A 14291-nucleotide genomic window follows, 5' to 3' on the forward strand; every position below is an offset into this window, starting at 1 on the left:
GGGCTTGGGCTTCATGGGTCGGGCTTCAATCGTCCCGGACTTCGTGGGCTATTGGTAGGAACAGGACCGGGATCGGAACCGCCAATTAATGGTCCCAGGCTAAGTGGGTCCGTCCCGGGCCTACATGGTCCCTAAGTGGGCCTAAATGGGCATGGCCTATTTTTTAATTTTTTTTATCTAAGGTAATTTCTTGTAAATAATATATATATTATAGATAGCAAACGACTATTTTTACAGGCCAACAACTATTTTTTAAACTTTAATAACGGCTAATTTTTTTTTTAGAATAATTTTTTTTAAAAGATAGTCGTTGGGCCCGTTTGAGCCCGTTTAGGGTTGGTTTAACCAGCCCACTTAGCAGCGGGTCATGGTCCTCACGTGCTTTTTTTAGTGAACCGACCCACTTAGGAGCCCACCTCACCTGGTCCGGGGTTTAAACGGTTAGGCCCGTTTAAGCTCTCTACTCATATGGGCTCGCAGGCCTGGACCGGGCCGGGCCTAACCGGCCCACATGACAGCCTTAATTGCTCCTATCGGAACGGAAAGAATATAAAGTATTAAAGTAACCAATTTCAACTATTTACGAATTGAGACATAATTTATTTGGAATTGAAGCACAATTTATGAAATGAAAATTCATATAATGGGCACTAGCTTATTTGGAATTGAAACGTAATTATTATTATTATAACTAGTTTTAAGGTGCGCGCGTTGCTCGTGTACCATATATTAATATATTTAAAATATCTGATATATTATTAAAAAAAATTCTATGTTATAAAATAGAGAATAATGGTAAATGTATGCAAGTTTATGAAAATAATAAATGCCGGGCCTATTTAGAAAAATCAATAGAGAAAAAGCTCTACCCGTTTTTTTCCTTAAATTGAATGTTGTTATCATTAACTTTTTAAAAGTAAAAATTTGATAATTTAGAATATTTAAAAGAAAAAGTGTAATCTAACATCGCTTCTTTTTGGTACTGCCCCATATGGGTCTTATAAATATTATGTTTAAAAAAAAATATTTGACTGTAAACCAAAAAAAGAAAAATTGTATTAACAAAAAAGATAGTTATTTATATATTATAAAGCATTGATTAATTAAGTTTTCAAAAACGATTCAAACTCTGAAAAAAGTTTTTGTCTCATTGTAGTGATACTTGAAAAACTCCATCATCTATTGTAAATTTGGCAAATCTGTCCTTAATCAAAGTTATTGGGTTTACGTCCTGGGTATAAAATTATCTTTGTTAATATAAGACTTTTCGACGCAAAATTGAATCTAATCGGCCCCAATACAAGTATCAGACACCGAATAGAAAACCAAAAAAAATAAATAAAAAAAAAATAGCATATTTTTATTAGATTTATAATCCTTGTGAAAACTAACTTGGGTTATAAATGTAAAGAATTTTGTTATGTTGATTGAGTAGATAATATTTATATATGATTTATAAATCCTTGTGAAAGTTAACTTTAGTTCCAAACATAAAAAATTTTGTTATGTCGATACGTAAAATAGTTTTATTATATTTATAAATTCAAGTTAATGTATTTTCTAAACCTAAAAGGAGTTAAAACTGCTCGAAAATTTGACTTAAAATATTTGTAAAAATAGCACGGTATAGCCAGTTTTCGGACTGGTCATTCAAAAATAGCCAGCGTTTATGAAGTCAATGAAAAATAGCCACTATTTTACTGCAACAGAGACTGGTCCAACATAATATACTGGAGTTCGGTGCACCTGTGTATGAACTCCAGTATATTATGCTGGACCGGTATACTTTGCTGACTCCAGTATAATATATTGGAGCACCGGTGCTCCAAACTCCAGTATATTATATTGGACAATTATACTTGCTGGAACTCCAGTATATTATGCTGGAGTTCTAGTGTACTTATGCTGGAGTTCTAGTGTACTTATGCTGGAACTCCACTATATTATGCTGGAGTTCCAGCATACTTATCCTGGAACTCCAGTATAATATACTGGCGTATTTTTCGGGTTTTGAACAATGTTTTCGCTAAGATTTATCTTTATATGAAAAGTAGCTAAAATTCGATTACTTTTGAAACTGAGCTATTTTTGAACGACCAGTTGTAAATCTGGATATTTTTAAATTTCTCCCAAAATATTTAGGCCTTTATGTTTTATTTTATATATACTAGCAATAAAATAGTAATGTCTATCAAATTGAAATTTTGTTCTATCTATTAAAATTCTAAATTCACGCCAGTAATTACTCATGGAAAAGATCACTTTGAAGAATCCTTTTCCTCTCCGGAAGATCAAGAATCCCAAACGTTAAAGGATTTGAAGGGCTAAAAAAAATTTGCCTAAAATATTAGGAAAAAATTAACCGTTCAGTTTTATTATATTTCTTTTAAAAATGTCTTACATTATATGATATAAATAAGGAAAGATTTAATACACAAAAATTTAGTTGAATTTGAAGTCCTAAATATTAGGAAATAATTAAATGACTATTTCTAAATATAAAAAATAAATAATCAAATGACTATTTTGTTCGGTGTGAACTATACTTTTAAAAGATAAAAAAGACGAACGATATTTCGTTAAGGATTTTCGTATTTTTAATATAGTATAGATAGATAGATATAGATATAGATTACTTATTTTCGATCAAGGTAAATTTTGGACGCGTAATACATAGATGGAAGGAAAGTTAGCTCACTGTTTTCATAATTAAAATTCATGAGTGATGTATGAACTAATGGTCATCTCTGAATTATTGTTTGTAAGTCTAAGATATTAGTTGGAGAAAACACTCGATGTAGACATATTATGTTATGAGGTTACCTCCGGATCAGGAATAATAAAAAAAATGAAAATAAGATAAAATCTTATATTAGAATGACTTTTGGCCCCGGCGTCCAGCTCAGCTGGAGAGGCCTAGCCTGATCTGAGAAGTGTTAATTAGGTTCGGATAGACTTTATTCAAGAATGTCACTGCCCTGGGAATCAATAAGAAAACAAGTGCTAGGTTTCATATTAGCGAATACGCTAGGGATTGTTCGATTCAAAACTAGAATATTCCAAAATTAGAATCTTTCTTTATGAGATATAAATTATATCAAAATTTTGGTATAAAAATAATAGTATTTGTTTTAGCTAATATCTTTAATATAGTCTTTTCTCTTTTTCTCTCTCAAGTTAATTGTTTGATTTAATTGCTTAATTCTTTGTAGTACGCGTCCAAATTTTTCCTTGATTGAAAATAAGAAACCACCATTTCAATTAAGGAAAGCTACAGCAAGAAACATTGAATTACTTCCATTTTAATTATGGCAAGCTGCGGGTAATAAACAGTTTTAATTAACTTGCTCAAACGATTTCCTTCCTCCTTTTTTTTTTGGTATTTTTCACAAGTCAGCCTCTAGCTAGCCAGTTTCATTAATTACCATTGTTATCATGTTATCGATTGTAATATTTATTGAAATATTTTTACTCGTCATATTAATTACTCGAGTGATATGACACAATAGTGCATATAATCTAAACAAAATTAATTTATTAGACAATCACTCAGTCTAATAAGAATTGTGCAAGAAAAATCACTAAACTTTTTTGTCATTTCATAGTGATACTTCCGAAATCAAACATTTTAAACAAATTAAATAAAACACCATCCAGTATTACCATTTTATGGTCGAAGTCTTGAAGGTATTACACACGCACTGTCACATAATTTATTTATCTGTTTAAATATAGATATCTCATGGGAATAACTTACATATCCGCTTAACCATTTAAATTAAAAATAATAAATAAATATACAATATATATATTTATGTTTAATAAGTATACAACCATGTATAATCAACATATGATTTATGTACACCAAAAAGACAACTGATGCACTCAGGTCCCGCGCATAGCAGGGTTCGGAGAAGGACAACAAGGGTTTTTACGGCTCGAAACCGTACTCTGCTTGTCATCTCGCGGCAACTTTATCAATTAGATTACGGTATAACAGCTAGAAAAACTAAAAGGTGAACCGGTCCGGCTATTTGCGTAAAAATATCGTTAATAGTAAATTTCTCTCTTTCACCTTCCATTCCCTCGCGCATCTAACCAACTCGTTTTCTCAGCAAATTTAGTACTAAAACATTTCTAAATTTCTCAATATATACAAATTGCATCGTTTCTCTGAGGTAATTTTGCTAATAGAAGGCGGAGAGGTTTATTTTCTCGGATTTGAAGTAGTGAATTTTTATGGCGGCAAGTGCGAATCCGGCGGCGGGTAATAATGGCGGTCAAGAAGGTACGAATAATGCGAACGGCACAACGAATAACGGTGTTTCGGTTCCTGATAACTCTGTGATTGGACCGAATCAGGGGGAGCTAATTCACAGTAGAGGCCTTGCCGTTGAATGGACTCCCGACGAACAATCTCTCCTTGAAGAATTGCTCGCCAAGTATGTTACAGTACTGTCTCTTCTGCACGTGATTGTGCTTGCTAAGCTGTGTATTTTATATAATCTTCGGATTATTGGTATTTAAACTGATGCTAATCTGTGAAATATTACTTGTAACTCTACAATTTTAACACTTCTGAGAGATCCAAGACTTAAACTTGATGGTTCAAACCTTTAAAATTTTACCGCTTAGTACTTTTGAAATTATGGGTTCAGAATTCAATATTTGTTGAAATTTTGTAATTTTACATAGATGTGTAAGCTTCTATGTCGAAAATGCTGGTTCAGTTGAACCTGTAGTAGACATGCTATATCTGCCTCTTGTTCTGACTTATGTCAGTATAGTCCTTTATTCTTTTGCTATCTAATTGTTTAATTAAGCTCCTGTTCATCTAAGAAATTTTTAATGATAGAAAGATGTTTGTTTTGTTTTCTAAAACCAGGAGTGGGGTCCACGCTAGTCAATATTACCAAAAACTCAGCACTTGCTAGTAAAAGGTTGTTGACCAAGCAATGTTCCATAATATTCAGATGCCTTATGTTTGAAGTAATTTTATGCTTGACCAAAAAAATACTCAAAAAAGGTGAGAACTTTTTACTCTGAGAGGTCGGGAAGGGAAGACCGATAAGAGGGTAAAGCAAACTTATTTTGATGTTTATTTAGGAGATGTATCATTTTGATAACATAGATATATGATAAATTACTTAAAAATAATGTTTTTTGTTTGTTTGTTAATTTCAATGAAATAAAAGGATTCTAGTCTTGACTAAAGCTAGATCATGCAAAGTCCTTGTTGTTGTCCTTTTCATCATACCCATTGATAGTGGCATCTGCCTGAAAAGTCAGGTACATATGATGAGAACGAATAATCATCAATTTCCCAGAATCACGCTAGGAATTCACTCTGACAGTTTTACCATTTAGAGTAAGTGTAAGTAAAGGGCGGAGAATAACAAGATTGCATGGGAAACCTTGTTTTAAATCTGTAACATAGATGAGCAGATATTAGTCCTTTGCTTTATTCATCGTGTTTTTCATGATATTCATGAAAGGCTTATTGCAGATGTGAATGCCCTGGTTGTTATGTTTAACTGATTATGCATTTCTGCGCAATACAACTTTTCTGGTCATTTTCTGACTAATCACTGTTTGATTCTATTTGCTGCATGTGTACTTTGGATTTGCTTAGTTTGGTTTGATAGATGGATATTTTGCTTAAAATTGACAGTGCAATGCTATTTTTGCAGATACGCAACTGACAAACCAATACATCGTTATGCTAAAATTGCTATGCAGTTAAAGGACAAGTGTGTACGAGATATAGCGTTGAGATGTAGATGGATGAGTGTAAGTCGTACGATTCCATATTAGTTTTAACTATCTATTCGCATATTTATCAATCAGCTACTGTCACAGGCAATTTTAACGCTTAAAGCATACTTCTTAGCCTCTCCATAATTGAAATGTTGAGATTAGTTGAATTGGAAGTCTTTCTGACCTGCTCTTTAAGGATGTAACCAGAAAAAGTAGGACTTGGTAAGAGATTGGTCCGGAGGATGTTATTTTTATACATACTTAGGGTGCTAGACTTGATTTCGAGTCTAGGTATCTAGAAGATCTTGAACTTGAGAATGTCCAAGATTGAGAAATTATTTTCTTAAGGTTTACTAGATAATTAGTGGGCGCCATGACCATTTTTGCAAAAATTGTGTTTTTGGTGTGTCTGGAAAAACATTGGCAACCTATGGTAAGAATTTCAGAATCTAGTCAATTTGAAAGTTGATGATTCGAAGAACATCAAGATGTGGCAGCACAGATGGCTGGACGACTCACCTCAAGCAAATCTCCGGAGAAGGGGAATAAATATGTATACTAGATGCTTGTGTGTGTTGATGCATTGGAAGATTCCAAACAGTTTCTGCGTCGTACAATGTCCTGCCTAATTTGTACTGTTTACCAATCTCTTTTTTGGCATTAATTGGGTGATATCCAGCAACTAATGGTGCAATCAGTAGTTGGAGCAATCAAAAGATGATAAACAAGCGTCTCAAGGCAACATGGGACACCATCCGGCTATGTATAATATGGTCAATGAAGATAAAGCAATTTTGGATGGTCTTAAGGCAATTCTGGTCGTGGAATCGATTGCATATATAGAGATGCTTAAATTTCTTGGCCTTTTGGTGTTAGATGGGAATGTAGATCATTTTGTAACTCATCTGGTCTATATTGACCCCTTGTAGTAGAAGGAGCAATAGTCATGACACTGTATAAATCCCAGCACAATTTGTCAGTAAATTTACTTAACTGTAAATTAATTAAGTCAACCTAATAATAATTAAAAAAAGAGAAATGGATATCCCTTTTTTGTTCAATGGTCTTGCCATCTCCTGAATGGGGTTGCTTTTGTTGCGGAAGCCAAATGTATATAGTGTGAATAAGTCACAACTACTATACCAAAAATTATGACAGCCACCAAATAATAAATAAGACAATAAAGCAACAATAAAAGGAACACAAGAATTTACGAGGTTCGGCTAATTTTGCCTACTCCTCGGACACAACCAATATTTTATTCCACTCCAAAAATACAAGTGAAATAATACTAAAGAGAGAAGATACAAATTGCCTTAAGAAGATAAGAAGGCAAATGAGAGGTGTGTTTAAATCCTAAACATTAGGCCTCCTTTTATAGGGTGAAGTACCAACCAAAATTGGTACTTCACCGATGTGGGATTTCTGCCATTCAACAACTTTAACCTCTCCAAAAAGGTTTTGGCTTCTAGTTAAACGGTAAACTCCATGAAGAACAAAGTGCTGTATGGGGGACAAGTGTGGAAACTTAAAAGGTATACTGTATTCTTACAAAAGTTTGGTTTGAGAAGAAGGAGGACTTTACAATGCCTTGTTTGGAGCTGAATCAGTTTTATTACAATGCCTTGTTTGGAGCTAAATCAGTTTTTTCTTTTTCTTTTCAGTTATGCATAATAACTATGTTTAACTTACCTTTTCCATTTTTCTCTTTATTGAAGCAGAAAAAGGAAAACGGGAAGAGAAGAAAAGACGATCAAGTTTCGAGGAAAAATAAAGACAAAAAGGTGTGTTATCTAATTGAAGTACCTGGTTCTGGGCCCCTTTTTAGGAGATACTTAAGAAAAAGGGTGTTTCCATTTAGCAAGTTTCTAATTTGTGGAAGGAATGTTTCTTTGTTACAATATACATCCATACATAGCCATCTTTCCCATTGGACAATGATGCTGCTAGTGAGGTTCTAAATGAGGCACGTTGGGTTGCTGGTTGAAAACATCCATATGTAGCCATTTTGATTTTATTATGAAGAGTTCATTGATCTTATATTTTGTCATCATTCTTTCTTCAGATTTTTCAATATAGTTTCTTTTTTTGATGTGAGATCCATGTCATTTGAAAAACTTTGATGTGATTGAAATCTTGGAAACAAACAACATGCGTATGACATAAACAATAAGGCTGATGTGCTTACCCAAAAAGAGCAACTATAACAACATATGCACGCATTACGTGTTTGTTTACTAATGATGATTCTGGGCTGTTACCCAAGTTAAGCCTTCATTGAGAATATAACGAGCCAACAAGGAGGCTTTGCTATATCGCTGACTAGCTTTTCAGAGACTGCGTAAGTCTTATGCTGTTTTAGTTTACTCACCCATTTAGCTAAATCCCATCAGGTGTATGGCCGCTGATATCTTTAAAGTACTGCATATGTATGGTTGCCTTTTTTACTCTTGGATGATTATCTTGTGTAATCTACTCCTTTTCAAACCACTGAAACAAAGATTTGTTTGCAGTCGCCTTACTTATACCAAAAAGAGAAAAAAAAAGGAAACAAATGATTTACTTGCAGTCTCAACGATGACAGCTATGCTGTACATTGCAATGGTTTTTGAATAATTAGTTCTTTATCATGATTCCATTGATCTTTGGTTTAGGAAAAAATTACGGATTCTATGCCAAAATCTACTCATGTTGCGAATCGCACAAATGGTCCTCCCTATGCTCAAGCTGTTATGTCAATGGACAGTGATGATGGAATTTCCTACCAAGGTTGGTCCTTATGCCTCTGATTCTGCTTTTAAAAATCAACTGAAACTTGAGAAGCTGATTTTTAACTAGGACTTTGCTTTTTAGAGCTGTCTCTGCTTTTATTTTTGCACTCTAGAGTTTCGCAGTCCTGCCTGGAATGACATGTTAGAGGAAGGTATACATATTAGGAAAGATGAAATGAATAGAGATGGTAAACATATAATCTCCTCTTGATGATCATAACTGCATCACTGAGAGGTTCTGATAACTGACATAATCACACTAACTGAGAGATTACTTCAATTTGAGTTGTTTTTTGTAGGTAAAGTTTACTTCAATTTTAGACGCCTTCAAAATGTCTTTGGTTTCTTTCATTCCATAATAGAACAACATGTGAACGAAAGGGTCAATGCTAGACTAGTTGAAATGCGAAAATATGAAGCTAGCTAGGTCATCACCTTTCCAGTGTTCCCCAAAGAAAGTGCGAACATTTTGTCTGGTAGATCAGGAGATGTACTATTTTCATAAACCGACACCAGTCACTTCAAGTTTGGCAGATTATTCACTAGAACTATTATGCATATAAATGTAGTTCATATAAAAGGTACCCAATTGTTTTCACATGGAATTAACAGTGAGCATTTATTGCATGATGTTAAAAGTTTCAATGAGTTTTTGTGAGTGAGGTCGCCCATTTTTATTTTTCGGATATTGGTCACAGCTACAGCCAACTCTCTAGTCTCTACCAACTTAGTGGATTTTCTAAATCTAGTGAAACTATTGGACAGTGGATTTGGTTTGGATTTTTTTTGTGCTTCTAGTTTTTTTTTTGGGGTTTCTTGTGGTGTTTTGAAAAGTTAACCTATTATCAATTGGATTTTATGATGTTGGAAATGATACGATTATGAATGTTACTTAGTACTTTCTAAAAGCTAATCTATTGGGGATATTAAAGAACATATCACTCTTATCTGATAACTAATAGAAAAGGAGTATACAAATCTTTTATTTCCTAATTGGACAATTAACTTCTAGATGAGTGTTTGTGACTTGAGCTATATGCTGGATGATATTCTCGCCATTCATGATGACCATCGAGTTTTATTTGTACTATTCAATAGCTAAGGTGGGTAATATGAACTCTGCTCTACGTGCTCTATCATTGTTAGCAAAAAAAATTGTTAGCAATTATTTGAACCCTTGGATCTTCAATTTTTGTATCTGCTCCATTTTATCCTATAGTCTTATTTCATGGTGTTGTAGAGGAATGCTCTTTTTACCAATGCACTTACAACCAACTCAGAATGTTTTGTTGCATTTTGTAGATAGAATAACAATTCGATGAATATGCATACATTCTCCTGTTATTCTGTCCATGGTATGCCAATGTGAAATAATTATGTTTGTTATTTAGGTCCTTTTTTTTTCTTATTTTATTTTGTTCATATATGGCACATGTAAATCATGTACTTTGCAGCCATTGGTGGTCCTGCTGGACAGCTGCTTGAGCAAAATGCACAGGCCTTGGATCAAATTTCTGCTAACTTTGCTATTTTTAAGGTCAGTTAATGTTTTTGATATTTTCCATTACCCCCTGCCATCCTTTTATTTGTGAGCTGTGACACTCAGTGTATACTCTATGTAGGTAAACCATATGGGTGATCTGCTGCTTACACTAGTAATAGGTTTTTGAAAAAGGAGAATATGTGTCTCTTTTGTTTATCAGCTCCTTTACTGGTGTAAATCTTATTATAATCATGTAGACTGCATTTGATTTTATCAGCTTCCTTCAGGAATAGTGGGAGACTGTCTCTTAGACTTTAGCTGTATATTTGAGCACTTTCTCAGTGCAGGTTCCTACTTAATGAAATTCTGTCTTTACTGATAAAAGAACGAAAGGAATATTCATTACATTGCTCGCATGAAGGTTAAGGGGGTAGATTTAAGTCTTCATTGCCTGATATGAAGAGAAAGTGGCTAAAATTTTGCCTCTACTGGGAGTGAGAGAAAAAAGATATCCTGATCCTCTTCTTGTTCCCTACAGTGACAAGGTTCAATTTCGTAGGAGGCACGTGATTCTTTTTCTTTTATTCTACTCATGGAGGCATTTCTATATATGATAAAATGCAATTCTTGCACTTTATAGGTGAAGTGAAACAGTCTCTTCTTCATGTACAATTTATTTTGACTGTTTTTCTTCAAAAATTTATCCTCCAGTGCTTTCCATAATTTACTTGCAGAAGTTTCCTTTGTGTATGGATATTTCTGCTCTCTAGCAAGGTAGGATCGAATGGTACCGCAAGCAACACGGTTGATAATTCTCCAATCTTCTTCTCCAATAACATCTGGTTTCTTTTCTTCAATGGCCAGATCTAGCCCTTGTTGAAAAAGGACATCTAGAACCTCGCCTTGCCACATCCCAAAATGTCCGGACCCGTCAAATATTTCTACCGCAAATTTCGCATTTGACACAATTCTTGTCATAAGCGAAGATGCCAATGATGACGTATTGTTGACACTTGATGTAGATTCTTCTTGTTTATTGTCTCCCATCTTTGACACAAATATTATTTAATAGCTGACGACACAAATCAAGATTATTTCCTTTCTGGTGTGGAAGATCAGACTAAGCTGCAACCACAGAGCATACTCAGACAGAACCTTGACTCAGTTACCAAGATAAATCTTTTCTGATGTGGAAGATCAGACTATGCTGCAACCACAGAGCATACTTAGACAGTACCTTGGCTCTGATACCAATTGTTGCGGAAGCCAAATGTATATAGTGTGAATAAGTCACAACTACTATACCAAAAATTATGACAGCCACCAAATAATAAATAAGACAATAAAGCAACAATAAAGGGAACACCAGAATTTACGAGGTTCGGCTAATTTTGCCTACTCCTCGGACACAACCAATATTTTATTCCACTCCAAAAATACAAGTGAAATAATACTAAAGAGAGAAGATACAAATGCCTTAAACAGATGAGAAGGCAAATGAGAGGTGTGTTTCAATCCTAAACATTAGGCCTTCTTTTATAGGGGAAAAATCCCCCCCAAACTTAACTCCCAACCAATGTGGGACTTTGGCATTTTGCCAAACTTCAACAAATCTCCACCTTGGCAAAATTCCACATTTTCAATTCTCTCTCAATAACAAATTTTGGTTGTGTCTTCATCTTCAATCTTCAGTGTTCAACAATGTTGATCAAATCCAAACAATGTTGAAACTTGACCGCAGTCACCACCTTTGTCAGCATATCAGCAGGATTCTCTGTAGTATGAATTTTCTTCACCGTGACTCCACCTTCTTCTATGATTTCTCGTACGAAATGATACCGAACATCAATGTGCTTCGTCCTTGCATGATAAACTTGGTTCTTCGCTAATTGAATAGCACTTTGACTATCACAAAAAATTGTGATACCTTTTTGTTCAACACCAAGCTCCTTTAGCAATCCTTGAAGCCAAATTGCCTCCTTCACAGCCTCTGTAATAGCCATGTACTCTGCCTCTATTGTAGACAAAGCAACTGTTGACTGCAAAGTAGACTTCCAACTAACTGGTGCCTTTGCAAAAGTAAATACATAACCAGTAGTTGATCTTCGTTTGTCCAGATCACCCGCAAAATCTGAATCACAATATCCAACTACAGACTGATTGTCTTCCTGCTCAAAAACTAACCCAACATCTACAGTATTATGAATATACCGTAGAATCCACTTCACAGCTTGCCAATGCTCCTTTCCTGGATTATGCATATATCTGCTAATAACTCCAACAGCTTGTGAAATGTCAGGTCTCGTACAGACCATTGCATACATCAAGCTACCAACAGCATTTGCGTATGGTACCTTTGACATATACTCTCGTTCAGCTTCATCCTTTGGCGACATAGTAGTACTCAGCTTAAAATGGGGAACAAGTGGAGTATTAACTGGCTTAGTCTTGTCATTTGTGCCAAAACGTTGTAGTACTCTCTTCAAATATTCTTTCTGAGATAAACAGAGTTTCTTTGAACGTCTATCTCTTATTATCTCCATGCCAAGAATTTTCTTTGCCTCACCCAGATCCTTCATCTCGAACTCCTTCTTCAGTTGAATCTTCAACTTATCAATTTCTTCCGAATTCTTGGAAGCTATCAACATATCATCAACATATAGGAGAAGATATACAAAGGAACCATCTTTAAGCTTGCGCAAATACACACAATGATCGTATTTGCTTCTCTTGTACCCTTGCCGCAACATAAACTCGTCAAATCGCTTGTACCATTGTCTAGAAGATTGTTTCAATCCGTACAACGATTTTTCAAGTTTGCATACCATATTTTCTTTTCCAGCAACTTTGAATCCTTCTGGCTGAGTCATGTAGATTTCCTCCTCCAAGTTTCCATGTAAAAATGCAGTTTTTACATCCATCTGAACTAGTTCCAAATCCAATTGTGCTACCAAAGCCAACATAATTCTAATGGAGGAATGTTTTACAACTGGAGAAAACACTTCATTGTAATCAATTCCCTCCTTTTGAGCATATCCTTTGGCCACCAATCTTGCTTTGTAGCGAACATCTAATTGGTTAGGAAATCCTTCTCTGATACCAATTGTTGCGGAAGCCAAATGTATATAGTGTGAATAAGTCACAACTACTATACCAAAAATTATGACAGCCACCAAATAATAAATAAGACAATAAAGCAACAATAAAGGGAACACCAGAATTTACGAGGTTCGGCTAATTTTGCCTACTCCTCGGACACAACCAATATTTTATTCCACTCCAAAAATACAAGTGAAATAATACTAAAGAGAGAAGATACAAATGCCTTAAGAAGATAAGAAGGCAAATGAGAGGTGTGTTTAAATCCTAAACATTAGGCCTTCTTTTATAGGGGGAAAAATCCCCCCAAACTCTTCTCCCAACCGATGTGGGACTTTGGCATTTTGCCAAACTTCAACATTAAAAGTTAACCCCAATAGTTCTTCTAAATCTTGGAACATTTAAAGGGCTTGTATATCAAATTTTCTATTTGTATTATTTGCTCAACAAGGTGCATAATTTCTTGACCTCTCTCAACTTGCTTGCAGTTTCACTGCATGTTGATAACTACTCTTTTGCAGCTTGAATGACGCGCCAGAGATAATGAGGCAGATGCCTCCACTCCCTGTAAAGCTAAATGATGAGCTCGCCAACTCAATGCTTCAGCGACCACCGTTGCCAAAATAGGTCATGGGGTCCTGGTTTTCTTCCTCTCGGGCTTTCTGGGAGATGTTTCTCATGAATTTCCTGAAGGTGAGACCCTATTGCTTAGAAAGCATAATAAACTGGCTTTGTTGCTTTTACAGGTCAGAGTTAGTTTGCACTTTGTTTTTCTTTTTATCTTTATTGGAATAATATTAGGAATTAGCTGGTTTGACATGTGAATATAGTAAGTGTAGGAAGGGGTTCTTTTTTATGTAAATAATTTCATTCATAGAAGTTAAATAGAACGTTTTGGTTCATGAAAGTTGGTTACTGACTCTGACTTGCTTCCAGTGATAATTAATTCGCAGTTGGGCATAAGTTCCCTTTGCTTGTTTGTTTCTTCGAGCTGCTTGTTATCTGTGCTTGTGATTAAATGGAGAACACAAATATGGGTGGTTCCAAATTTTGGAATATTTATGGCTCAATATTCAATCAAGAATGCAAATTTTGCCCCTCCAAAAGGTACAAGCACTAAAAGAAGTTCAGTACATCAAACTTTTTCTATGCTTAATGCCTATTTGTCTTCTCAGATTTTG

General features: G+C 34.8%; 1 protein-coding gene across 3 annotated transcripts; it reads left to right on the forward strand.

Moving 5' to 3' along the window:
- Positions 1–3988: 3988 nt before the first annotated feature.
- LOC104218997 (uncharacterized) lies at positions 3989–14032 on the forward strand. 3 transcript variants are annotated; one of them, XM_070147737.1, is made up of 6 exons: positions 3989–4442; positions 5691–5790; positions 7479–7541; positions 8412–8526; positions 9983–10116; positions 13632–14032. In XM_070147737.1, exons 1-5 carry the CDS (start codon positions 4240–4242, stop codon positions 10072–10074), a joined length of 573 nt encoding a protein of 190 aa, XP_070003838.1. In that variant the 5' UTR covers positions 3989–4239; the 3' UTR covers positions 10075–10116; positions 13632–14032. The 3 variants fall into 3 exon arrangements, with proteins under 3 accessions (XP_070003838.1, XP_070003839.1, XP_070003837.1); XM_070147738.1 differs by lacking the exons at positions 9983–10116; positions 13632–14032 and adding an exon at positions 9831–9890 and having other exon boundaries at positions 4007–4442; positions 7476–7541; XM_070147736.1 differs by lacking the exon at positions 13632–14032 and having other exon boundaries at positions 4009–4442; positions 7476–7541; positions 9983–10640.
- The last annotated feature ends 259 nt before the right edge of the window (positions 14033–14291 follow it).

The sequence above is a fragment of the Nicotiana sylvestris genome, chromosome 6 (genome assembly GCF_000393655.2).
Source record: "Nicotiana sylvestris chromosome 6, ASM39365v2, whole genome shotgun sequence".
Classification (NCBI taxonomy): domain Eukaryota; kingdom Viridiplantae; phylum Streptophyta; class Magnoliopsida; order Solanales; family Solanaceae; genus Nicotiana; species Nicotiana sylvestris.

What these genes read in the sequence shown, in the direction of transcription:
- LOC104218997 (XM_070147736.1), top strand. Translation starts at nt 4,240, where the DNA reads ATGGCGGCAAGTGCGAATCCGGCGGCGGGTAATAATGGCGGTCAAGAA. An exon ending in GGAAAAATAAAGACAAAAAG is followed by an intron (nt 7,542 to 8,411) that starts GTGTGTTATCTA and finishes TCTTTGGTTTAG; the next exon opens with GAAAAAATTACGGATTCTAT. An exon ending in TGATGGAATTTCCTACCAAG is followed by an intron (nt 8,527 to 9,982) that starts GTTGGTCCTTAT and finishes TGTACTTTGCAG; the next exon opens with CCATTGGTGGTCCTGCTGGA.